We start from the raw sequence: 26,566 nt of genomic DNA on the forward strand, positions 1-26,566 counted from the left end.
TCAGGGCGCAGGGAGGTTGAGCGAGCGAGGGGCTGCGAGTTGCCTAGTTGCTGGCTGGGCTTAAACCATGACAAGTCATTAAGCCAAATCACTGCATCTATGAGCTGTGCAAACATAATGACATCTACCTGATGGGACAAATATTTTGAATTTAAGTGTTAGCCAGGTGGGTGTAAGATTGCTTTTTAGCCTTATCCTTCTCCCAACCCACTCACTCAGCATAATTATTTTCAAACTAAAACCAAGTGTATGAGAAACCGCAAACTAAAACCAGAATTAAAGTGAATACACACTTCAGAGTCCTTACCAGGGGAAGGAGTGTGAGTCCAGGCATGACTATTGCATGCACTTCTACAGAAGTGACTGCCTCTGCAGAAGCCACAGGGGACCTCACTGGCTGGAGCACACTACGATTCAAGGCATTTTCCAAGAAAGAATTTCCACTAACATTTCCTGGAAACTACACTCCAGAAACACTGCTCAGCCTTTCAAGAAAAATTAACAGTTCTATCAACTTTACACAACAGATTGTTGTTGATGTTGTTGATGTTCTTTTGGCTTCCCAAGAACTGTTTTTATTGCTGTTGTGTTTTTGTACAGAGAGTCTTGCAGATGTCATTTGCTGGCTCCTCTGTTGAGAGAAGCACAAGTTGTTGCACATACAAGGGTCTAGAACAATCCCCCAACTTTAAGCCAAAGTTCCTAGTACCTACAAGTTCACTGTTAGGTATATGCCCGTGTAATTTAAAATGTGCTGTGCTCTCTGCAGTGTGCTTAACTTCAAAGCAATCTGATTTTTAAAACAGCTCATCTTCAGTTACTCTAGTCACACCAGATGCTTGTCTTCCCTGTGTCGGGCTCAGTCACCACCACGCCACCAGGCACACAACAGGGGATGATCTTTGGGACATGCAGGAGCAGAGATTCTTCCCTGGGACCAGGCTAGTTAAGTCTCTGACCTGGCCAATGCCAAATGTTTCATAGGACATGTGGAGATAAAGCATAGCGTGCCCTTGCACCAGGTTTCTTCTGGAGTTGTTACAGGTAATTTTGATTTAAATCTTGAAGTAGAGGTTAAGAGTTGAAAAGTGTTATATAATTATGCTATGATTAGCTACGATTATTTGGGCTTGTATTATTAAGCATGTAAGTAACTGATTTGGAAATCTGCTCAGTTGTTGGGCCTCAATGACTTTCAGAAGGAATGAGGTCCATGATTTAAAAGAACACTGACAGAGAATGTATCTTCTGAGTGTTTCCCACCTAAAACTTCACTGACACTTCATCTTGTTTTTATGAGGTCCTCTGATTTAGCTTCTTTCTACTTTGCATTGTTTTGTATTCTGCTACCACCCTTTTCAAATTTCTTCTCGAATCCTTGTTTTTTCCCCAGCTCTTTCACAAATTTTAAAAATTCCTTGGCTTTTTTAAAAAAAATCTTCTACTTGTACACTATCATTTTAGAGATGAGTTGACCACTGCTACACACAGGGCTGCAGGTAAGGCAGCACCGTTTATTCATACAAACCCAGTATTTTAAAAGCTGTCCACCTTATCATCTGTTTTGGATTGTTCCTGGAAATGCTTAAAACAATATTTTTAAACATCTTTTCTGAGCAATATTGTTGATACCTTTTCCTTTTAAAACTGGGATATTCTTTGAACTTGGGCCTTTTATTTTTCAGGACTTTCATTTTATTTTTAAATGTATAATCAAGAATAGTTGCAGTCTCTTTTGCTTAGTAGAACAGTAGATACTTAGCAGGAATTATTATCTTTTGCTAATCTGCATTGCATAATCACAATTAAAATTTAAAAAATCTATTTCTCTGTAAATATTTTTAAATTAAAATATTACTACTCATGTCAGCTTTCATAAAACCATTATAACTTTTTCATTCATGAGTGTATAATCAGGCACAGACTTTTAAACAGGGTCATTTTAACGTTTCTTTTCTAACAGGAAGTGCACTTACAATACTGAAAATGTTCAGTACAGTGAACAAATACACATTTTTTTCCCCTACAAAGCTTTCTGATTGCACAAAAAACACAGAATAAATATAAACATTAGGCCAAGGCAACATCTTAAAGTGCAGAACTCCACTTGCCACACATGACTAATTCATATAATGCTGCGTAATGCATAGGCAATACTTACTAGCATTTTATTAATTTCCAAAACCTGAAGTGACACGAGATCAACATATAACAGTAATTCAAATACATTCCATTTATAAGTAAGTGCTCACCTGAACATAGAACACATTAAGCATATTGTCCCAACAAGCAAGCTTTCTACAAACTACCCTTTTTTTTCTTTGTCTGAATGGTGCACTAACATTGAACACAAAGACACATTAAGAAACAAAGATCTCATCCACAATCTCGCAAGAGAACTAATGGGGAGTGACATCTGGAAACAGTTGTGTGTACATTTTCCCAGAGGTTTTATCTTATGTCAGTAGCACGGTGTCAATTTATACTGACTGAAAATTATCCCTTTCTTTCTTTCTTTTCTTCCACTTACTCATCTCCCCTTAGTGTCTGGTTGCTTAACTTTAACTTTAACTTTTTTTTTTTTTTTTTTTTTTTTTTTTTTTTTTTTTTTAGGGGGGGAAGAGGGAAGGACAATTGCTTTAGTTTGTCTTCAGCTACTAAGTTCTGTGACAATGAGGATGGAGGGGGAACAGTCCAAGTCCTAGCCTCCATTAGCATTTTGGTCTGAGACAGTAGTGCTGTTCTGAAGTGAATTGCTAATCATCCTCCCTTACTGAAACTTGGTTCAGTTTGCAGGGTGGTTTTGGTACACAAGGATTAAGTTTATTTTGGAGGAAACTACATTGGAGCCTAGCTGCATGCCAAATATACTCCAGCCTCTAAAAGAGACACTAAGAGTCTGAACCAATTATTTGGCCTGCTTCAAACTGCATATGCAGTGCGGACATCTGTCCAAGGAAAGAGACTACATGTAGTCTTAAGCTGCATATAGTGTAGATGTATAAGTCTCGGCAGTAACTGCTTTCATCTACTGACCCTCCCTTACTGCACCAAGTATCTTGGCAATCTACATACAGCCAGAGAGTCCCAAGGGCCGAAACTTCACAGTGGGATCCTCAGTGACTTTCCCAAAATTGCTTCAGAGACATTTGGCTACTACATCTTCTGTATCTCCTAAAACCTTAAAATTTTTGCACGCAAGCCGTCTTCCACTGAACAAGCATTTGGGACTACCTCAGAGGACACCACTTTGACTTTTTTTCTGACATTACAGCCTTTATCCATTCAATTCTATTTAAGATACTGTTGTTGAAGGTACCTCCCAGTTTTTTTGTTATATTAATTCCTCCACTGCCTTCCTCTCATATCAAATTCAGGCTTCTTTCCTTTACCCCGAAGCACCTCAGCATTTAGTGTAACGCTATCGATCTTGGTCCTCGCTTCCCCTGGTCTTGGGCATTGCAGGGTGCTGCAGTCAGCCCATGGCACTACCAGCAGGCAGAGCTCCTCCTCCAGCTGAGATTCTTAAAAATTGGATTCTCCATTTCTGAGTCTGGGTAGTGTCTGGGTACTAGACACTAGTAAAGCTATAATCAAAAGGCTGAGTTCCTACCTTGTGTCTGAATTTAACAAGAATCAAACTGCTTATGACACAGCCAATATTCAGATACAAAGCTCATTCGCAGCAGTTATCCTAAGGAGTCCCTTTGTAACTGGGCCAGTGGTATAGTGTTGAACTTGCTGAAGTTTTTCTGTATTCCCAGTCTGCAAATAAGCAACCCCTTCTCCCCTGCAAATCTTTTAAGGAGAAATGCTGAATCCCATTCTTAACAACACTACAAAATAGTGAGAGAACAATGAAGTCTGAGACAGTTAAGACCACAACTGAAATAAAAGCACTGATGTAATTCATAGCTCTGGAAGTGAAGTAGGGTACAAACATACATTGTACACAAGGCTGTGTAATCTTTCTCCGCCCCAGAAAACATTCCTGCAGGAGAGCCAAAGCTGAAAACCATGAAACTCCCTAAAAATAGTTTCAAACAGTAACTGGGGAGATTAAAACGTGTCTCACAGATCTTTGGTTTTGGAACATGAAATTTGGTCAATTAAATTCATGTCAAAATTCATGAGGAAAAACGCTCCCTGAATCAGGAAACCAAGTTAAAAAGCTGAAGATTGTATTTGCCAATCAAGTGTGCGACTGTGTAGGTGACTGGGACACATGAAAAACAAAATGGTTAAGAAACCACCCTGATGGAATGTGGAAACCTTATCCTTAAATCTTGACTCCTAAAGCCTTAGGAATCATTGAACGTGATGGGTAGGAAGGCTGTGCCTCCGCCAGCACAGGGCACAGCGCAGTCAGAGCCCTGCGACGAGGACACCTGAGCTGGCTCTCAATGCACAAGCGCGCAGCTGCACGCGGGTGGTGTCTGCAAGCCCATGTACCCCCCAAACCCCCCCACCGCTGTTCCGTGGGGCTGCTCAGCTTTGGCAAAAAAAAAACCACACTGAAAAGGCTGTACTGCTTTAAGTGCCCAAGCAAGCTTTTACACTTCCACTCGACGCTATCCTGGCTCACGTAGGCGTAAGCATAATGGTATGTGAACTCTGAAAATGCTTTTAAAATCAGAAAGTTATCAGCGACGTTGGGCCAAGCGCTCTCTCAGAAGTAGACATAAAGTGAGACTTGGGTGCAGTGACCCCCCTTGTTTTGTGAACAGAGGGAAGTCCTATGCCTTTATGTTGCCAGGCAGTGGAATGAGAGTGTGAAACAAAGCTTAGGAAATCAAAGGAGTTTGAAGCAGGCCTTAAAACCATATTTAACGCATGTTTATAGTAACTCAATACCATATTGTCTCTATTGACACTGAAATTAAAGCTTACAGCCTTTGTTTTGCAAAAACATAATAAAGAAACAAGAAGCAACCCCCTCCTCAGACTAATCTCGAAAAAAAAAAAAGAGAAAAAGTCTCTGAAAAAAAGTAGGAAAATACGCTTTTTAAGAAAGGAAATCACAGAGATTTCCAAAACAAAAAGGGCATATTTTTTACTTTGAATTGTACAGCGCTGGAATTATGGTTGCCACGTTGAAAGACGCAAAAGAGCACGTTAAAGCTGAGCTGCTTTTTCCAGTGATGATTTCCACCTCAAGTAAAAGGTGGTAAAGGCCACAAATAGCCTGTTTCTCTTGGATGTTTCTATAAACCTACTCACTTCCCTTACAGAAAGGAGAAGGGACATCGTATGGTCCTGTCTGAACAGTCAGGAGCAAATGAGCTTGGGAAAAGTTCTGCAGGAGGCTGAACTAGACGAAGCACTCCTTCTAGTCCAGAAAAACCTCTTCATTTGTTTGTCATTGAGTAGCCTGCTCAGGTATCTTAGTGCCTGCTTCTAATTTAACATGTTTCTTTCTGTCTAACTATGAATGACAAATCTGAACTCTTTGATAATAAGGACCCTTATTTATTTATAAATACACGCTTCTTACCTAATTTATCTTAAAAAAAAATGGTTTAAATGAAATAATTACTTTTAAAAAAATAAGCTCCTAAAGAAAACTGGAAAATGTTCTAAATGCCCCAAAAGGTCACTGATTTTTCCATATTTGGTGATAATATTATGGAAATTGCATTCTTCCATGATACAAATTATCTGCAAAATCAATTTACTAGCACTGTTTTTTTTTTAAATTCAGAGGCATTATAAACAATGAGAGTCTCACTTCTCTTTGTAATGCTTCCTACAGTATTATTAAAAGGAATAGCAGGCGTCCTCTTTAATTAAGGTATTTACCAAATCCCCTATCAATGCACACATGCTATTTTTACAGATAAATTTTGAATATCCATTTCCTCTAGAACTCTGACAATTTTGTTAAAGTAATTCTTGAACGGTCTAACAAAATTTCTAATGTTTGCAAGTTTTAAAACATTAAACAAAAAATGAGGTGTCATTCCTGATGATCAGGCACTGTGTTTAAGAAATCTTTTCCAAATCAGATGCAGAATGTTCAGCAGAGTATTTTGCGAAAGGGAAACGGATTTATACTGAACTTGAAAAAGGAACCACTTGCTTTCCAGCCACATACACTTCAGAAATATTCCGATCATCACCTGAAATAACATGGTCAAAACGGAGATTTGCACATAAATCTATGCACTGATTTAATTAATGAAAATTATGCAATCCACAAAATCAGTTTTGGAATACATCATTTGCAGTGACCATTTCCTAGGACTGAGAAAGTTTCTTTGAAGAGAAATAGTCAGGGCTACCACAAATATCAATGGATGTTTAAACTACCCATGCTTTTTTGAAGAAATAAACATAGCATTCAGCTGCTGCAGTGGTGTCATGGTGTCATTTCTATATATTTAGTAGATTCAAAGCCTGAAAATATTATATATCTGTACAGAAAACACATTGTTGCACAGTATCTGAACTAACTCAGGTACCAGGCTGCAGTAAAGCTGGTTTGCCTCAGCCAGCTTCTCAAAAAGGCAAAAGCTTAATTAGAGAATGACACAAACATGGCCAGAGCTAACACCCATTACCGCTACATAACAACATAATGGGCAGCACAGCCCTAGGTCCAGACGATGTCCTATAAAGAATATCTATTCTCTTAGCAGGGTGGGATTGTTTGAGTGGGGTTTTGTTTGTTTTAAAGGCCTTTTTTGTTTGAGAGTGAAAAAATGACAATGGCAACTGGTCTGCAGAAGTCCTTCTGAGCTGAACTGTTTCTGAACTGGGGATTAGCACGTCAGTGTTACTTTACTGTGAAACACGATTTAGCTCATATTGTAGATAAAGAAAGACAAGTGTGGTAATAAATCTGACAAATTTGGTGCATCTGATCATGTTAAACTGACTATTTGACTACGTCCCAAAGAACAAAAGCCAAACCACTTCATTCTTACTCAGTATTTATAAATAAAAATTAATAAATGTAAGTAAATGTATATTTGATTAATGTAAATAAATATTAATAATGGTGACATATTAATGTTTATATACAATGTAAATATATTTAATTACTGTAAACAAATGTATATTTAATTATTTGTAAATACATGTAATATTAACCTCCACATTAATTTAGGGAATTTTTTATGTATGAAACAACAAGAGAATTTTGTATGGGCTGAGACTCAGAACATACCTAGATACAGGAACTTCTGGACAGTGTCCTATAAAAAATGGGAGAAAACCAAATTCAGAAAACAGTATCTGATATCCCAGATCATAGTTATTTGAAGCTTGAAAGAATTGCTAGAAATAGTTCTCACAAATATTCCTACTAACAGTAAAATCAAAACTTAATTTGCATGTTTTCTCATAAATAACTTTCAGTAAGGAGGCTGTATACCATAGGAAGAAAACACCGCACAAGTTTGACAAATATATGCCCAAAACACCATACCTCCCCTCCCTCTTTTTTAGAGTTCTCAGATTCACTTATTGAAAAATAAGACAAAATTGTAAGCATTTTTAAAGTCCTAAGAACTGCTAACTTACCTAAAAAGGTTTAGATTTCTTAAACTGGAAAATATTTTTTTCCAGAATATTTGAAATAGGAAAAAGATTTAAAACTTAAATAATTCAATCTAATCCAGATTATTGTGGCTGAAACAAATTAAGGAACAATTACCTCACCACTTATGCCCACATTTCTAAGTAAATGGCGACATTCAGAATAGAGATGGTGATAGACAGTCTGGCCACATAAGTAAATTCAAGTTGTTCATTACCTTTTTAATTATAAAAGGTTTCTGTATGAGAAGGTGTGCTCATTGCATAATGCAAACATTGCATATATATTTGCATAAAACCCATGCTTTCAACTCAAATTAGCTGTCTAGAGTTCTTGCTTAAATTTACAATAGCAGTGCAGTCAAGGCAACCTAGTCTATCTGGGAACAGGTTGCCATTTTTGAGTTTGAACTCAAAGTGTTAACTAAAACTGAATTGCTTTTTCTTGGCTGCCATTTATCACTGCAAATAGCTAACTCTAATTGTCAGCTTGGGCTAATAAAACATACATTAATTAATGCTGCATGCATTTTTGTTCATGGGGATATGAGACTGTCACTGAGGACAGCAAGATTCTAAAAAAAAACAACCACAGAACCTCTTGGGCTGAAACAAGACAGCAGTGGTGGAGTACACCTGACTCCTGCTACTGGAATAACCTCAAGAGACTTACTCTGGCTGTATCACAGACCTTCCCCACATCATTTCTGGTAATTTTTTTGATCATTAATCCTGTTCTGATTACCTCAAAATTATCAGCAGAGAACAAGTCAAAAGGGCTGTCTGAAGCCTTCGTGTTGATTAGCAGTGCATCAAATTCTTTGCCGACCTCAAAGTTTCCAATCACATCATCTAGTCCTAGAGCTGAGGAAGAAAATAAGATCACAAACAGATCTTCAACACAAGCCTCTTTCCACCATGTGGAAGCACCTGGCAACTTACTTGAGATGTTCATAACAAAAACTACAAGAATTTAGATGATTGCAAGGCAAAACTTAAAGCAAAGTCAACAGTGAGTATGTTAGCATCTGAGTTCTTAAGCCACTCCTCAGTAAAAACACATATATTTTGTGAATTTCTGAAGAGCATCTGTTAAGGGTAAAAGAAACCTGAAAAACAATTTGAACCCCTCTTTTTATTTTTGTTCTTTGAATGTTCTCCACTGATTTTGTGTCATTGCAGAACTGATGTATAGGCCACTGTTTAAAGTGAAATAACAATCATTTACATTGCAAAAACATTAAAGCTTCAAAAGGGGCAATGAATGAAATGAAGTCAGAGAAACAGTAAAGCATATAATAATACTCACCTTGTTAAGGCAGTATTAGATTTAATCATTTAAACAGTTTAAGCAACTTTGACAGGTTGTATAGACCTATTACTATAGTAACGTATAATAATATGATAATAAAAGAGGTGTGCAGAGAGGATACCTAAGGGTAATTAGCAGGAACAAAGAACAATATGGTGTGGAAAAAAATCATAGCTAGATCTGAAGGTCTCATAGCTTGTCTTGTGGTCTGTTATTTAGCTTTGTTATTTCAAAGCTTCATTACAACCTCTGGTTCTCAGGTCCACAAGCACTGAAAATCTGTAACTTCATCTTCAGTGACTGGGTGCTTGCAAGTGCTTGGAATACCTGAAGAGAGGCCTTTGTGTCTCCTTGGAAGCGATTTAGGATAGTTTTAAGTTGTACAAAGTATCTGCGTATTAAATCAACTTTTCTAATACTCTGGAGTTAAACTAAGTTATCAAAGGGGAAAACATCTGCAAATAACCTGTTCACCTGTTTTCAGATTGCTCCTGTCCAACACAGGAACTTCAGCCTTCAGTGAAGTTTGGAACTCCACAATACCTCAAAGACGTTGAAACTCCTCCAAATGGTGAAATATTTTGACTACCTACCAGTTTCAACGAAAATGATCTCATATTCCTTCAGGTTTGTGAGCAGACTGCAATTTTTAGATTAAACACAAGAGGGTGACAAGTGTTTAGGAGTCTCAGCAAAGCAAATCACTGCAACAAAGAATCGCTCATTTAAATTTCCGCAACTGTACTTGTCCAGGCTGCTGGAAGGTTGTACGAGTAATTTCTACCCGTGAAAGTGATTCAGTAAGGGTAAAACAGCTCAAAATCAATATATAAAATAAACACATTACTAAGTACACCTAAAAACCCAGATAAAACAAGCGCAAGAGTAGCTGGAAAGGGAAACCACATGAGTTCAGGATTTTTATAAGTTTTCCTTTCTGTATCTCACCTAATTTATTCTCACCTTTTATGAGAACAGTATATATTGTGGGGAAAAGATCTCTACTTTTTTGTCCCCTGCCCATTTTCTGTCTTCTCTATTTCCCCATTACACCCTCCAGAAATTCAAATAGTCCTGAGAAAACCTGTTTGATGACATTTTCATTACATCTTTCAAACTTCTATTAATAGTTCCCAAGGTGTTTTTTGACAACTACAAAAATATTACACTAAAAAGACTTGGGGCCAGTTCTTTAGCAGGTAGTGAGCTCATTTTTGCTAACTGGAACAGTAATAAATTTTTACATATGTGTGGATTTGCTCTCTCCTAAGTTCGGTTGCTCTCATACAAGTTCTGTTAAAACCTTGCTAACTGTAGAAATCAGTACATGCATACTGATCACGACGAAACATGCCAGTGAACCATAATAACTGTTATACTATATGACTATATTCCGCAGATGCAACTGCAATTTAAACAACCATGGTGCATATCCTGTTTAAACTTTGTGCTTTTTTCTGACTGAGCAGTGATTTGCATGATGTTTTGATTTGCTGGAAAGACAGTGACCTTACTGAGAGCTCAAAAGGCAAAAACAAAATTAGAAACTGATGACAAACAGGATGCATGATTTCACAGTAATTGCACAGCTTTTCCTCTTAAGTGTTGGTTGCTGAGAAAACAAAGACTTTCCAATTGGTGTGATAAACATACAAGCACTAATGATTAAGAAGTCTGAGGATCTTTGCAAAGGAAATGTACAACCCTGAAAAATCATTAAGACTCTACTATTAAACTCTCAACATCAATACGAACACTCTTCTGTGATGAGCCTAGTACAGGTACGAGAGACTGATGCATATCTCTACCCAGCAGATACCATTTTAGACTTCACTCTGGCACAAGAAAAATCTGTGAATTCAGCCACCTTTTAAAGACAGGGAGACATAATATCAAAACGAGTTGTAGCGCTCTGTGTACATCCTAAAGAAATTTCTTCTTACCTTGGCTTCCTCCTAGAGTGGCTAGTTGAAAAGCTTCTTTAAGAGTTAGTCCTGTTTCATTCACCTTATTGATCTCAAGGCTATTAGATGCTATCAGAGTTTTCCTGATGGCATCAAGCATAGAAGCTGAATATCCACCAGCAACATCTAGAAGGGATCAGACTCTTAGAAACAAGCTTTGGGAATAATTCTCTGGGTTAAATTTCTATGAGCTTTAATTAAATGTTACAAAGTGGCAGATGTGGTAAACACAAAAAGTTTTACTGCTGAGTACTGCCTCTGAATGTATAAATCCTAATAAAGGTGCTCTCCCATTCAAAGTCAGGTAAATAGAACACAACACAGAGTAACAGAAACCTGGTATAAGTTCTTGTTCAAGCCCCGTTTACTCTCATGACAGGAACAAGATTTTCTTCATTGATTTTTGCTTTTCTTTTTAAACACTTCTGGACCAGCTCTAGATTACAGTACTCTAGACTTCATTACTCTAGAAGTAGTGGGGGAAAAAAAGCAGGTCCATAAGTTGGAGACATGCTGACTTTTAAACACAAACAAGCAGACATGTTTTTGTATCTCCCAATGGTTTCCAAAAGAAACCATTTTTACAGCAACCTACTAACCTGTGCCAAGGCCAAGCTTCACGTCGTGTTTCAGGACCATTTGCACATTTAATATACCGCTGCACAACCTGGGTTGGAAGAAGAAATGTGTTCTGTGTGATACACGCAGAGAAAGTTCAGGAAGAGTAGGGTTGTACAGTCATTTAATGACAAAGGCTCTCAGAACGTGTGAAACAGATTGTGTTTATTAAACTGGGATGGAGCATTTGCACTCATATATCTGAAAGATAGGATTTAATCACTAAAAATAAAGGCAGTTTTTCTCAGTTAAAAACTCCCACAGTTTTATAGTTATCTGCTGAAAATGAGCTCCCAGCATACCTGTGAAAAAATCCAAATATGATGTAAAGAATATTCCCAGAGATGGGAGGTCATTCCATGAGCTCCAGTAAGTCATCACAAACAAGATATTGATTATGTTAAAGGCAAAATGACTGTTAACATAACATTTAGTACAGTATCCTGGCTGGATACCACACAGTATCTCATTATCGCTTAATAGAAAGAAGGCTATATAACCCATTCCCATTTCCCCCAAACATAAGCATACTTTGGGGCAAAGGGAGATGGCCTGAATCTGCCATTGATAGAACAGTCAAAAGAAATAAAGTTTAAAAATAAATATTTATTTATATATACATATATATACACACACATATACGACTATACTGAACAATCACAAGTCAGTCCAGAGCATACCACGCAGAAGTGGAGCATGAATGGTCATGCTCAATCCAGTATGTCACTTCTGGTGTGTCCTGCTTTCAGCTGGGATGGAGTTAATTCTCTTCCTGGTAGCTGGTATAGTGTTAAGTTTTGGATTCAGCATGAGAAGAATGTTGATAACACACTGATGTTTTCAGTTGTTGCTCAGTAGTGTTAGAGTAAGTCAAGGATTTTTCAGCTTCTCATGCCCAGCCAGCAGGAAGGCTGGAGAGGCACAAGAAGGAGACACAGCCAGGGCAGCTGACCCAAACTGGCCAAAGGGGTATTACACACTATGTGATGTCATGCCCAGTATATAAACTGGGGGGAGTTGGGCACGGAGGCAGATCGCTGCTTGGGAACTAACTGGGCATCAGTTGGCGGATGGTGAGCAATTGCATTGTGCATCACTTGTTTTGTATATTCCAATTCTTTTATTATTAATATTCTTGTAATTTTATTATTGTTATTATTATCATTATTATCTTCTCCTTTCTGTTCTATTAAACTGTTCTTATCTCAACCCATGAGTTTTACTGTTTCTTCCCAATTCTCTCCCCCATCCCACTGGATGGGGGGAAGTGAGTGAGCGGCTGTGTGGTGCTTAGTTACCAGCTGGGGTTAAACCACGACATGGTGGAATGGGGTATTATATACAAAGCCTTGTAATGGTAGGCTGAACTCAGGGTACTGCTAACAACAGCTTTATTTAATTGTACAACATTCTTTTTTTTCCTTTTTTTCTTTTTTTTTGTTTTTTTAACTTACGAAAAGTTAGAACTGGGGCAATGTGAAATTGCAGCTCCACGAAGACTAAAAAGTTTCAGCTCTTCTTCAGAAAGGTGACAGGCATGAGCCATCACTGTCTAAAGAAAAAGAGAATCACCAATTTACTCAATATTGCATTTAATTTAATGCCTGTGATTTTTGCTGTACTGCTTTTAATAGCCAAAAGAACACCTGTTACCATCACGGGAAATTAAGGCACTTCTTGAATGAAGCTCTTGAAATCGACAGGTGAGAAACTCTCATTAACTTCAGTATGCCTGACATATCACTCCCTCAACTTTTATTCATTTATTAATGTAAGAAGATAATTGTGCTGACTCTTGCAGTGTCTGCTGTGACTCAAGAGCTTCAAGGAACAAAAGCAAGAATTCCCCAGTCGCCCTAGCACTGTAATAACCTTACAATTTATACTTTGTAGCTAACACAGAAATTAAGTACTGGGGCTAGGAGTACATCAGATAAAATGGAAGATGTATGTACTCTTAGCATGTTTCCCATTGTCTTTCTAAAGGTTTGCACCAGGAAGATATATATATTTGGAATATTCTTTAATTAAAATAATATAATTTGTTGTGCAACTGATTAGTGACTTTTATTTCTTGGCCTACATAGATGACTTTAAAAATAAGTTCACAAGCAGTATACACAAAACATGGAAGTATAGAATAGTATTATTTAATAGGGCATAAACCAACTATTCCCAGACATATCTAATTGGAATTACCTCATATGCCAAATGCCCACTCAAAGAGAACAGCAAGAGCTCTGTTAGGTCTTGCAATCTGCTGATAAAAATGAGAACAGCACAGAGACTGTTTCCACTGAGCATCTCCTAATAGCACTGTACCCTTGCTGTCTCTACTCATCAAGCTCAAATGTAAATGAAAATGCAATGAGAATAGCCACATCTTAAGTTAAGGACATACGTATGGTAGCTGCTGAACTGTATCTCTGCTGATCTGTACTTCTTTTTAAAAAGAAGGAAATATTTCAGCCACAGCTCTGAAAAACATACTTTTAAAACATTAAAAAAAATAATTTGGTGTCTTAGTTTTGGTGGTTGGGGAGAGGGAAATGTCTGTGGTTTTGTTAAGCTTGTGTTTAATAGAATGCTTCACCAAACAACCAGGAGCCTGGCACCAGTAACGCTGGTTTTCAGTGACCATTTTCAGCGCTGTGCATACAACAGTCTGACAGAGTTAAGACCTATGTTTTTGCAGCAATAATATTCTCTGTAGTACACTGACACAACAAATCAGCGTGCATAGGACTTTGCAAGAGAACAACAGTTAATACTGCGTACATACTTAAGTAGTCCACATTGATTTCTCAGGTAAAAAGGATCGTAAGTAAGTAATTTACTGGGACACATTTTTGTAGACAGAAATAGGAGTTCAGTGGCTAATTCCCAATGAGTTTCCAGCTGCCCTTTGTGCCTCTGAAAATTATTTCCTAAAATTTTAAATCAATTTGACTGATGTTTAAGCACTCTGACTGTAGTTAGGCTGTTCATATTCACTCTTGCATGGGCTCTCCACTATCTAATATGGTGTGCCCTGGCATTCCAACCTGCACTTAGTGTGGGCTGATATCGTATCTGCTTGTATTTATCTTGCCAGCAAAAAGCTTTAATGAATTTCAACTTTTCAGGCCACTGTGCCTTTCAATACTTGGTAAAATCAGCTAATGAGAAGAGAATGCTTTTGGATAGCTGGAACAGTAAAGTGTACCTGTCTGCATGTGAGATTCACACAGAGAACACGACAGGACAAGCTGCTTTTATGTAGGAAACTGCCAAAAAATGAAGCTGGTCCTACCATAACACCATAGAACACATCTTCAGGCAAAACCAATGTGAAGAACATTGTAATATAAGGATAACTGGGTACTGCCCAAGAAATACCAGCTCCTGCAATACCAGCTTTACCTAGTCTCCTGATCCCACTGCCCCAATTCTCTTTGGAGCCCTTGGAAAATGGATCAGGGAGCAAAAGATACCTTTATTGTTCATCTTCCCTAAAATGCTTAGGAAAAGTGTGGGCTTATCTAAAGTTCCAATACCTTGACCAACACCTGTACAACAGAGAACATAAAACCAATTTACTTTCTGCCAGATGTCACTGACCTTGACAAAACTTTTGAGGTAACTACAGTTAACCATCATATTCTCTACCTGGATAAATCTAAACTATGTTACGGAAATTTTTATGCAGCTACCTTACTGGTAAGCAGCTTGTTTTTATCATACAATTCAGTGTAATTCTGGTAGGCCGGAAACATGTTCTCCACAACTTTGACTTCTTCTTCATTCTCACTTATGTGACTCTGCAATAAGAAAATATATAGCAGTAAGTACTTTAAATAGCATTAAACCTGACACTACAACCTTCTGAGCAACCTACTGGTGTTAAACATGTAATGATAGAAACTAGTATTTGTAAAGCCTATAGTTAGATCTAGTCCTTGGGTTTCTCTTTTCATCAGAGAGGTCCCTGGGACCCAAAAATGTAGCTCCATTTGTTCCTTTAAAAGTGATTTGAGATGGTATGCCTGGATAGTCCATCCCAGTAATCTGATGACATAATGCCCCACTTGGATTTGGCAAATGTTAAAATAATAAATAAAATAATACATAGGACTGTGAGGTAAAAGAGAGAACCAGCCAACCACAGAGTGGACCCTGGGATCAGGGCAACATATAGGTAGCTGCTCCATGTATCTTCAGACGGGCAGATTAATTCCTGGCCTCAGATAAAAATCTGATCTTCCTGTACTCCCATTGGAGCATATATTTTCAAATGCCCACTCCGTAATGACAAAAAATCCTGCTGTAGGATAGCTTTAAAACAGTATATGCTTAGAATTGTGTAACCAAAAAAGAAACATTTCCAAGTTTCAACAGACCTGTGAGCTTTAAAATACGTCTTTTTTAAACACAGAAACTTCATCACACTGGAAATCCTACAGCTATGTTAACAATGTTAAATAAGATACAAAGATGAGTAATTTTTTATCTGCTGAAATATGCTGTGTACAGAAACAGCAAAAGGCAGAGAGACAGATGTAACAGCCTTGGACTAGGGAGACCAACCTTTAGCAATGCAAGGTTGCTCTAATCTACAATACTGGGTGCCGGTCTCATAGTGACGATGCGCTGGGTCTTGCTGAATTATGCCATCCTTCCAGCTATGAACCTTCTCATTTCCTGTGCAGGTCACAGTGTTCTTGTGGAGTATGATTAACAATTTCAGAGGAATTTAAAAGACAGGCTCCAAGGTAAGGATGTGGTTTGCTGAAATTATGAAAACTCCCTGGTCTGTATGCCATCTATCCAAACTATTTAAATTGTATACAGAGCTCTCAGAGCTTACCTGCACATGGAGATCATGTGCCTGTGCTAAATTGCCAAGTGCATGCAGCAAATCCTCTGTGCAGGAAGGGCCAAAGCGGGGGGTTATTATAGGCTGTACCCTCGGATACTGAAAAATATTAAAAAGACATGCTTGGGATTCTACATCTATATATCATTAAATATAATTAAGACAAGCATTCACACAGCAATTACATTTTATCTCCATTGCTTATTGCTTGCTGCACCCTTGCCAACTCAAATTAAGCTGTATAGTAATTTCCTTATATTTATTAGAAATTTCACTACAGAAATAGAGAATCAAAGTTTTTTCTGAAAACAGTTTTAATGAACCTTAGTGAAGAAGTTTCTTTCATTACAACTCCTTCATCAAGTCACTGAGCTTTTACCAGACTTCAGGAGAAGCACTGGATGCTTTTTCATATTTGCTCACAGTCCAGTATGCATTACCAGAAATAAGTCAGATGAATCACCAGATGTTTTTCTGAGTCCCACTTCTGTGACTATCAGACATAATGATGCAAAACTGCAGAGTTCTGTAAAACCAAAGCCTTTTTCTTGTTTGATCTTTTGCACTCATGATAGCAACAAACTGTCCCTATACTCCCTGGGCAGGAAGATAGATTCCTACATAGGAAGAAGTGGTAGCACCAGGTATGCTACATAGTAGGAAACAGTGGAGGAGACACCAAGACTAGAGCTACAGAAGTTTACTTTACACCTTGCACTTCTGAATTAAATTAAATTAAAATTTTCATAAAAAGTAGACACTGGCATTGCAACTCTGCCTTCAGACATATGCAATAGTTATGCATGTGGCACCACTAGAAGACAGTATATGGTAACTTGGTTTGCAGTTTCTTACACCATCTCACAGATACAAGGTGGTCAGGACTTCTGCAGATTAGCCAATTTACTCTACTAATACATAGTCTTAGTCTAGAAAAGAGGAGGCTGAGGGGAGACCTTATCACTCTCTACAACTACCTGAAGGGGGGTTGTAGTGAGGTGGGTGTTGGTCTCTTCTGTCAGGTGACTGGAGATAGGACAAGAGGAAATGGCCTCAAGCTGAGGCAAGGGAGATTTAGGTTAAATATTAGGAAAATTTTTTTTACTGAGAGTGTTGTCAAACATTGGAATGGGCTGCCCAGGGAAGTGGTTGAGTCACCATCCCTGGAGATATTCAAAAAGCGAGTGGACAGGGTACTTCAGGACATGGTTTAGTGGGCGTCGTTAATGGTTGGACTCGATGATCTTGGAGGTCTTTTCCAACCTAAATGATTCTATGATTCTATACGATTTAGACATTAAACTCTAGGCATCTGTTCTTTAGTATTTTGAGATACAAATGTCAACAAATTAAGCCACTGAAAACAACAGGCTGATAAGAAAAGTATCCCTGCTCGTAATATTGGAGGGTAAACCTTTACCTCATGACTGTACGCCTGAATGTCTTCAGAAACACGCTGGAAGACATGTGCTGATTCAGAATACTAATTTGGTAATGGATTAGTAACTACCGTAAAAACACTGATATCTGCTGCTGAGAACTTCTTTCATCAGCCAGTTTGTATACCACAGAGTGATTTACTGACTTCCACCTTTCTTTAACAGAAAATTGTCCTTTCTAGGAAGCTGAATATTTTAAAGTCAATAGAGAACATGCACAGAACATTACTGTGCTGTGCTCTGACACACAAAACTGAATTTACACAGCTACAGGTCCATTTCTCAACAACATGGCTAGCAGAATGTTCTTCAGACTGATGATATCTGTCTACTACACAGAAAGATGTATATTTATTGATTTGTCACTAAGCCAGCAGTGTTTGTCAGTGGGATTAAGTATTTCATGTATTACACAGCATCTTCTGAATACAGAAATGAATAAAAAGGAGAACTCTACGTACTTTCTTTTCCAGTAGTTCTTTAACAAACCTGAAAAGGGTAAAAAAAAATCTGTTATAAATCTGTCATCTGTGTTATAAATTATGAAAAAGATACAAAATATTTACTTAGATACCTTATTAAGCATTTCAGATATAGATCAATTTTTTTACAGAAAGTTGGGCCAGATTCTCAGATGAAATAAAAAGAAGCAACACAATCAAGTCAGGATAGTTACACCAAATTATGCTAGTTGTGAATTTGACCCTGAATATACAGAATTTTTTTCATTTGCAATAATTAACATTAGACACGTGGTAATTACTCTGAGTTCTCACTGAAAACCAAATGCACGTTACATTAAATTCATTGAAAACATAATTATAAGCTAAAGCTGCAACATTAGAGAAAAAAACCACTTAAATTTGTAATTTTGGTCACAACAAACATTGAAACAAATTTGTCAAATGTCTTCAGATGGAAAAGAAAAGAATGCTGGAGGCTAGAATCACAACACTGAAGCTCGTGCTAGATCACCAGCTGGAAGTAAGAGACCTAAGCTCAACTTCTGCAATGACCAAAGGAGTTTGAGCACACCATTGTCTAACTTTGAGAGCCAAAACACAATGTGAATTAAGTATCATCTGTCTGCCTCTCCTCTTACTGATTCACCTGATATAATAATAAAATATTCACTGGAGCAGAAACTGTAACACAAGTATAATTCTCAGGTGATAATCCAAAACTTCTATATAGCTGTTTTCATTCTTTTTCACATTCTTTGAACTGCGTCGGCATTGTTTCAAAACCAAAATACCTTTCTCAAAATACCCTATACTTTCTTGGCTTATGTACTTCTCTATGAGGAAAGAAGCTCGGGTTCAAAGCACTGTCTTCTGTAGCTGAAGAACAGATATGAAGTCTTTCCAGGTGACTACAACAATTGGTAGCATACAACATATTCTAGATTTCAGTTCCCTAACTTTTTATTCAACCGTCTTTGCAAGAGAAGGGTAGATTCAAATTCTTGAATTTAGATTTAGTATATGAAGCACTTGGAATTGTATATTATTTCCATGCATACAATATAAATATTTCCAGAAGCTCACTGTAAAGAGCTGAAATCAGTGTAAACCATTTTCTGATGGTGTGAGAGATCATACTTCTGTTCTTTAAAAAAAAAGTTTCCCCCTTAATGGAAGAGCTTTTTCATCCTTCTGCAATTGTTTTGCTGTGATTCAGGCCTGATGAGGTAAGTACTCCTGATCCATGCTAACAAGCACGCAGCTCTCTTCTCTAGATAGCTCTGGAGTACTTGTGGCACACTCTCATCCAAAGCTGAGAAACATTTGTTATTAACACAATCTCATGAGAAGGGAGTTGGAGGTATAAGATGGGTATTTAAAAGAAAGCTATTTAGATCATTCTGAAGCTTTAAAAAAATATGAGAACTGGAAGTTCTCTCACTTTCAGGCCCATTCAGCAGGACTCGTATTATGGAAACTAGGCATTTATGTGAAGGAGAACAAATGTTAGTAGAGTGCAAATGACTAATACTACATGTTTTCAAAATGTCTTTAAATATAAACACCATTAGAAATCCGTGACGATTTCTAACTTATACTGGCATTCTTCTAGCATGATTTGCAAAAATAAGGTAGCAACTTCACACAAGTGCCATAAGAAGTTTATATTACTGTTAGGTATTTTCTCTTTCAGCATCATATTTGAAACATCTATAGAAGTAAATAAATAGTCCCATGAGAAAAGCTGTATGTTTGCTTAAGCATTTTCTGAGCATGGATGCGAAAGACAAGGGAAATATAAGACAGCAGGCTGCCATACTCCAGCCTTGGGTCCCTTCTGCCATTTACATTGCCTTGATTTGTTCTCCTTCATTCCCTCAGCTGCAAGTTAGAGTAATTTCACAGTGCTATGCTGGGGGAGAGAAGAACGACAGTATGTTTAACATGCGGTATATGACTCCTACAACTTGAATAAGGTTTGATCCTAAATGGGGGAAGAAAATAGTTCACAAGCTAATGGGGGCAAACGAACTGATTACCACCCCACTATCCCATGTCAGGTCACATCACCTCCACATACAGAGCTGTGAAAGGAAAAGAGGAGGCAGAAAAGGGACAACAACATACACATATTCTCTCCAAACAGTAGAGCTGTAGCTTCTTCCTTTCTTTGGAAGAGCTAGAGAGAAACCACTTGGGCTGTGCAGCAACTGGGCGTGCAGAAATTGCCAGAACTGTAGGAAACAATACTGTTGGAAGAAAAACCCGTTCCTAATAAATTTGCACCTGTAAGTTCTTAGTCAGCTTCACATTCACTTTTCAGATGTATGAAAAAGTCTTATTTCTAAAGGTTGTGCCATCAATTTAATCACCTTACCTTTCTGTCTCTTGGACAGAGTCAGCAGTAATTTCTTTGTATTGTGGCACACTGTCATTCACATCCATGCAAACTTTTCCAACAAATGCTCGTTGACCAAATTTATCTGTTGAGATGCATAAGAATATAAAACTCAGAATCACTGGTTCTTAAAAACTGCTATCAAAGCCTGTACTGCAATCAAAATAGCAAATTCCACCCCAGCCAGCTTCCTTTAAGATTAACAGAATTTATGGTCTTTTCTTATCTTTAAGTTGGGACAATCCATGTGACTTTTAAGGCTAAAAAGGAAAGAGAAAAAACCCCACACATCTAAATAGGAGTCCTCCTCTTCCTCATTAGTACCCAACTTTATAAATGTTATAACTGAGGACTAGATTACTGTAGTTTAACCACAACCAGAATCCATAATGGTAGTACATGAAGAAGACGGCTGTGAAGTAGAGGATGAGAAACACAAGCATCAAAGTACAGTAGCTGTAGTAGATGATTACCCTGAGCTGAGAAAAGGCACAAAGATCTCAGTAAAACATCTCTCCTTAAGAGAAAGCAATGAGGAGGTTCCTAACATGCCTCCCATGTGCAGCTGGATGGAGAAAATTACCAGAGCTACTTCTAGCCTCTTTCTTGAGATTTATGCAAGCTAGGACTCAGAACTCATGTGTAAGACTTAAAAGGAATGCATATAATCCTAAATTCTAAGCTTTTAAATGTGTTTGTAAATTAGATCTTTTTTGTCCACTTTTACTGTCTGAGTTGCTAAATACAATGGCTTCAGATTTTTAGGTTTTCCTACAAAATCAGAAAGACTAGGGAATTTTTGGTGGAAACTGAGATTCTCATTAAATTGCTCTGTTTTGGGAGCTGGTTGAGCCTTGAGAAGTCCTGCAAGAATCACACTACTTTCACACAGCAGGCATTTGCAATGGTGAACAGAAGGGAGGGACAAGATCCTGGCGCCAGCTCCCACTGTTCTGGTTTCAGAGGGTATGTGAAGATTTTTCATGTTGATTCTCAACTGAAACTTCAGCGTATCAGGAAATTAATGCACTGACTGCATGTCTTGTCATTCAGCTCCTTTAATCCTCAAACAGCAAAAGACTAGAAAGAGCAGAGAACTGCAGCAGAAGAGCAACTCCAGCAGACCTAATTCAAGCTCAGCCAGCAGCTAATTTGGGAATGAACAGATTAGCAGAAACAACAGTAGGAAAGAGGCGGTTAAGTGAACAAGGGTAACTAGGGTGGATTTTGGGGACACAGTTTGACAGATACAATGAATAAAAACCTAATTAGTAGAAAGACAGATCCCTAAAACTCTTAAGCTCTGTTTCCTTCAACTAACACAGTCTGCACAACATCCTTCAAAATTCACTGTTAGTCTTACCTAAAATTTCAGCAAGAAGAAGAGAAGTATCTGTGTAAATTGTTGCAAAGTAGCAAGCTGTAGTCGTGCCATTCTTTAGAGTTCGTCTCTATAAAAAGAAATCAGTTACAACTTGTCTGGAAAAAAAAATAGTCAAGCTGCCAAAACACAGAACAGGCAGTCTGATTTCAAACTGCGAGAACATTCAGTTATTGTGAAATTGTGCAGTGAAGTGGCAAGGTAAATTATAGATTTTTAATTTCATAATAGCTTTTTTAAGCCTGAGGTTTAATAAAACCAAAAATTCTTCTTCCAAATTCATACAGGATTTTAACAATGGCTAAACACATAGAAATCAGTCTGTATTTCCTTCACTTAAACTGGAAATAAATTCTGGCATATTTAGAAATACAAACAACCAGTCATTTATGTTACTTCCTAGTTTTGAAAGGCTCTCCTATTTTCACACTGAAGCACTGTACCTAATGTTAGCAAAGCAAGGCTTTTGGGAAAAAGTAGTGGTTTTCATGTGGCCACTTGATGTGGCTGAAAAAAATAGCCAGGCTTTCATGCATAAAACCCCTTTGTTATCCCTGAGTACAAAGTAACAAAGTTCAAGGTAAAAGTAAACTGAGAACAACTGCTCAGATTATAATTTAATTACTTATTTAATTATGCCATTTGAAAGGAGAACGTGGTTGATACCTGTTCATATTACTTTTGGAGGATATAACAGTAAACGAAGAGACATTTAACATTACATTAAGTCATAATGACATTTATAGCTTCACTTGATCTTGGGCCTAAATGCATACTATATTGACTACCCATCCAACATACAGGTTTAAATTACATTTTTGGATTCTGGCTACAATCGAGTTTGAAAATGTTATTATTTTTTTTAATGAGATAGAAGGTGGGACATCCAACACAACTTTTGAGAATGGCTAGAGCTAATTATTTGACAAACATGAAGCCAAGCTCTGTCTTTTCCATACAATATTCATATTAAAGCAAAGAATTAAAAATATGTCTTTAGGGGTTCCTAAAATGAATCTCAAAAAACCCAATGTCATTACTGAGACAAATTACCTTTGCCTTTCTTAGCTTTTAAAACCCAGAATTCTCTACTTCTGGATTCCTAATATAATTGTTAAATGAAATCTAAAAACATTCTGTTTCCAAAACACCAGCAGGAAGAATTGGCTATCCTAAAATTTGAGGTCCAGAGGAGGTTCCAGCTAAAATCTGGCAAATTTCACCTGATTTGTTTCTTTTACCAAGTATAGAAAGTGTTCATTGGAAACAGAATTTTGATTTGAAAAAATTCACTATGCTTTCATTACAACTCCAAAGTACAAAGATACATATGAAAAACTGTGTCTGCTCTCTGCAGTTTTAGTTCTATTTCTAACAGCTGAAGGTTATTATCATCCCCGTCAAACATTGCAGAGCAACTGGTATTCTGCAGCATTTGGGGATGAAGGCATTTTCCTGACCTTGTCCTATTTGGTACACACGGGGAGAGCCTAACCATTGTGTTCAAGCTCCTACAACTAACTTCCATCTCCCACTGGCAGTTCTTTTCCAGGTGATGTTATTAAACACCTTGCACAGTGAGCACTTTAGCTGTGCTGATGTCACCCAATCTGAACTGATAGAGACAGTAACAGTATGTTGAGGCACACAGCTGGAAGGTGAGATCACCTCTATAGGTGAGTAGATGAAGGCATGTGTTTGTAGCTAGAGTTTATGACCAAGCTGCTCCTACATGTTTTTATTATGGCAGATGGCAGAAAGTAAGTTTTTTAAAAATTTGTGAGCAAGGACAGTATAACTATTTATTTCAGATTCACTATGTTATTATTTTGATAAGACATGATGTCACAGTATCAGACAAATGCAAGGCAACTTATGCTGGTCAAATCATTTAATCTGTTGAAGATATTTCAGTCCACATATTGAAGGATACATTTCAGTTATAGGACAGAATTAGCGCTCTGCAATGTGACCTAGCTGCTTATTGTTCATCACATGGAATTTGACCTTAAAGCCTTTATATTGCTCAGAACCAGCCTAGCTCAAATATCTCTCTCTTTGTGCCACAATACCATTGACAGACTTCATCTAAAGCACCTGCAGTGAAAGATATTCCTGCTACAAGGACCTCAGCTGTAGAAAGGTCTTCCTTTACTCCAAAACACCCCAGATCTCTTGTCTGTGAGAAGCATCTTCTCTTTCAGGTAGTCTTTGCAGAACACAATTTCTTAATAGAGGCTTCTTGTGCAGAAAAGGAAATATCCTCTGAATTTTTTTTTTCTACCATGCTTGTTTTTTTCTGCATTGAGGTTGTCAGCACCTGCTGGCTATACCAGCTTTGAGAGTACTCTTAAACGTTGGTCATTGCACTCAGATATCAGAAAAGATGATAAACAAGTTCATTGTTAATCATGTGATTAAATGAACTGTCTTATCAGCAACAACAGAACAAGACTGGAACTAGTAGGGGACAATCCTGGCTGGCAATTAGAACAATGGCTATACTGTTGGTTTTATCTGGTTTTCATGACATTAAGACATGCTCTACTATTTCTGCTGACCTTCTGAAAACATACATATATTTCACATATATGAATGTCGTCAAATAGATAAATGACATTTACAGTACTTACAACAACTCTGGTGTAGACTTCTTCTGCAAAATCACTGTCTTTATATTTGGCTTCTGTTGGGAATGTGTAAGTAGTTAACCACTGAAGAAGAGGTAGATCTACTCTTGTACCAGTAAATGAATACTGAGGGGCATGAATGTGTGTATCAACCATTCCTGGCATGAAGAATTCACTAGGGAAAGAAAAGAAAATTGTAATAGTCAAAAATGTCACAAAATTTTCCACAGTAAATATTTCAGCATCAGCCTATCACCTCCTACTGCACCTCCACCCATACTCCTTTTCTGGTATGAATAATAACTTTTACACAGACTTACATATAGCTAACTGAGAGAAAAACAATGTAAGAGCATGATTAATCTAATTATCTTTAATATTTACCCAGACTAAATACCAACAAATAAAGCCAAACTGACTTCACAATAACTAAAATTACTTCACCGTAGAATCCACCAGAAAAAGAGAAAATTTGGGCACAGTCCTACTTCCTAGCATGGATGTATTTTGATGCCTCTAGCTGCTAGACCATTACAATTACAAAACTCTAACTTGCCATATCCCAGTTTTCTCTGCATTATATACATGTGTGTATATATATTCAATCAATGAATTTCAAGGTTTAATGGAAGAACAGCCACTGTGTCTACAAATGCAGACACAGACACTGGTGAAAAAAATCTCTGCTCAATATCTTGACAGGGAAGGCATATTTACAATGGAACTGTAATACTGTTTGTTGTCATGTAGTGTGCATGTAATAACAGGGATGAATATATCAACATTATCAGGAAGTTGCTATGACTATTTTGTGCTGGAACTCCATACAGTATAAAATTTCTCTCACTCCTCTTCCCTTCTCCCGGACTACTGAATGAACAGTGATTTTGTCTCTTTGTAGTTACCCTTCTTCCTGTTTTCCTGCATGCTAGAAATGCTGAAAGACCTTTCTCAGTCTGCACCTTCCATTTTCCTCAGGCTATTTCAAGTGAAGAAAACGTCTGATGACTCATATATTCTGTATGATTAGCCCTCCAATGAAGCACACAGATTTTTTAACAACTGAACACTAAAATGATGCTGCAGGTCTAGATTCTAAGCTACAAGTCATTTACAGTTGTGCTACTGCATGCAAACCACAGTAGGTACAATCCAAAACTATTTCACTTTACCAGGAAGGTGGGCGATTTAACCAGCTGAAGAAAAAAGAAACACTCTAGCTGCAATATAGTTAGAAATCCAAGGCTCTGTGTTTAGAAGGTTTAAAACTTCTAATTTTATTAGTTTTTATTAGGGAGTGTGTCAAAGCCCAAGCAATTAGTTTTGTATCTGCATTGTTAGTGTTACCTACATTTACCAAGCCTAGACTTTTGAGCTAGCTAGGCCCAGCTTGCTGCTAACAAAATGGATATAAAATGTAATCTCAAGAAAGAATGTAATTTACTTCTGTAAGCAGAGAAGAGGTCATGTATGAAAGCTAAACATGCCATTTTGTTCTGCACAGTGTAAATCAGCCAGCACAATTCAGCCATGGCTGCAGTCCCAAACCAAGGAGTGCAAAAAGCATACGGACTGTCCACTCTCCAAGTCCCATCCGGGATGCAGACGGCTCTTGTGTTAAGACCTCTCACTGAGCTGAAAAGTTTTGGCCATGAGATTGGATTTAATGTGCTCCCTGCCAAAACGTGTTCACAGAGACCCACATGACTTCACTCAGAGAATAAATTGCATTTGCTGAAATTAAACAAAACACATACTAGTTACTCAGTTCTCTTATGTCAGATGTTCTGAACCCCCACTTCTTAGCCAGTTGCTCTTGCTGATCAGATTGTTCCAAGAACACAATCTAAAAGAAAGAAAACATAGTTAGATACTTGTGGTGGTTTAAGCCCAGCCGGTAACAAAGCACCACAAAGCCATTCACTTAATCCTCCCCCCTAGTGGGATGGGGAGAGAAAATATAAAG

General features: G+C 37.6%; 1 protein-coding gene across 1 annotated transcript; it reads right to left on the reverse strand.

Moving 5' to 3' along the window:
- Positions 1–270: 270 nt before the first annotated feature.
- GDA (guanine deaminase) lies at positions 271–26,475 on the reverse strand. The gene is made up of 13 exons (XM_010568600.1): positions 26,358–26,475; positions 24,604–24,775; positions 21,953–22,040; positions 20,569–20,674; positions 18,189–18,216; positions 16,280–16,387; positions 15,126–15,233; positions 12,888–12,985; positions 11,415–11,482; positions 10,795–10,941; positions 8,285–8,403; positions 7,169–7,196; positions 271–6,119 (listed from the first exon to the last, which is right to left on the reverse strand). The coding sequence occupies exons 2-13, from the start codon at positions 24,763–24,765 to the stop codon at positions 6,049–6,051; spliced, it is 1,131 nt and encodes a 376-aa protein (XP_010566902.1). The 5' UTR covers positions 24,766–24,775; positions 26,358–26,475; the 3' UTR covers positions 271–6,048.
- Between the last annotated feature and the right edge of the window lie 91 nt (positions 26,476–26,566).

This window comes from Haliaeetus leucocephalus, unplaced genomic scaffold, assembly GCF_000737465.1.
Source record: "Haliaeetus leucocephalus isolate CR32 unplaced genomic scaffold, Haliaeetus_leucocephalus-4.0 Scaffold251, whole genome shotgun sequence".
Classification (NCBI taxonomy): domain Eukaryota; kingdom Metazoa; phylum Chordata; class Aves; order Accipitriformes; family Accipitridae; genus Haliaeetus; species Haliaeetus leucocephalus.

Excerpts from the sequence above, each read along its gene's own strand:
- GDA (XM_010568600.1), bottom strand. The coding sequence starts at position 24,765 with ATGCCAGGAATGGTTGATACACACATTCATGCCCCTCAGTATTCATTT. Across the intron at positions 11,483-12,887 it reads TGCCCCAGTTCTAACTTTTC|GTTGTGCAGCGGTATATTAA; the intron begins GTAAGTTAAAAA and ends CTTCCAACCCAG. Across the intron at positions 8,404-10,794 it reads CACTCTAGGAGGAAGCCAAG|CTCTAGGACTAGATGATGTG; the intron begins GTAAGAAGAAAT and ends TTTCTTCCTCAG.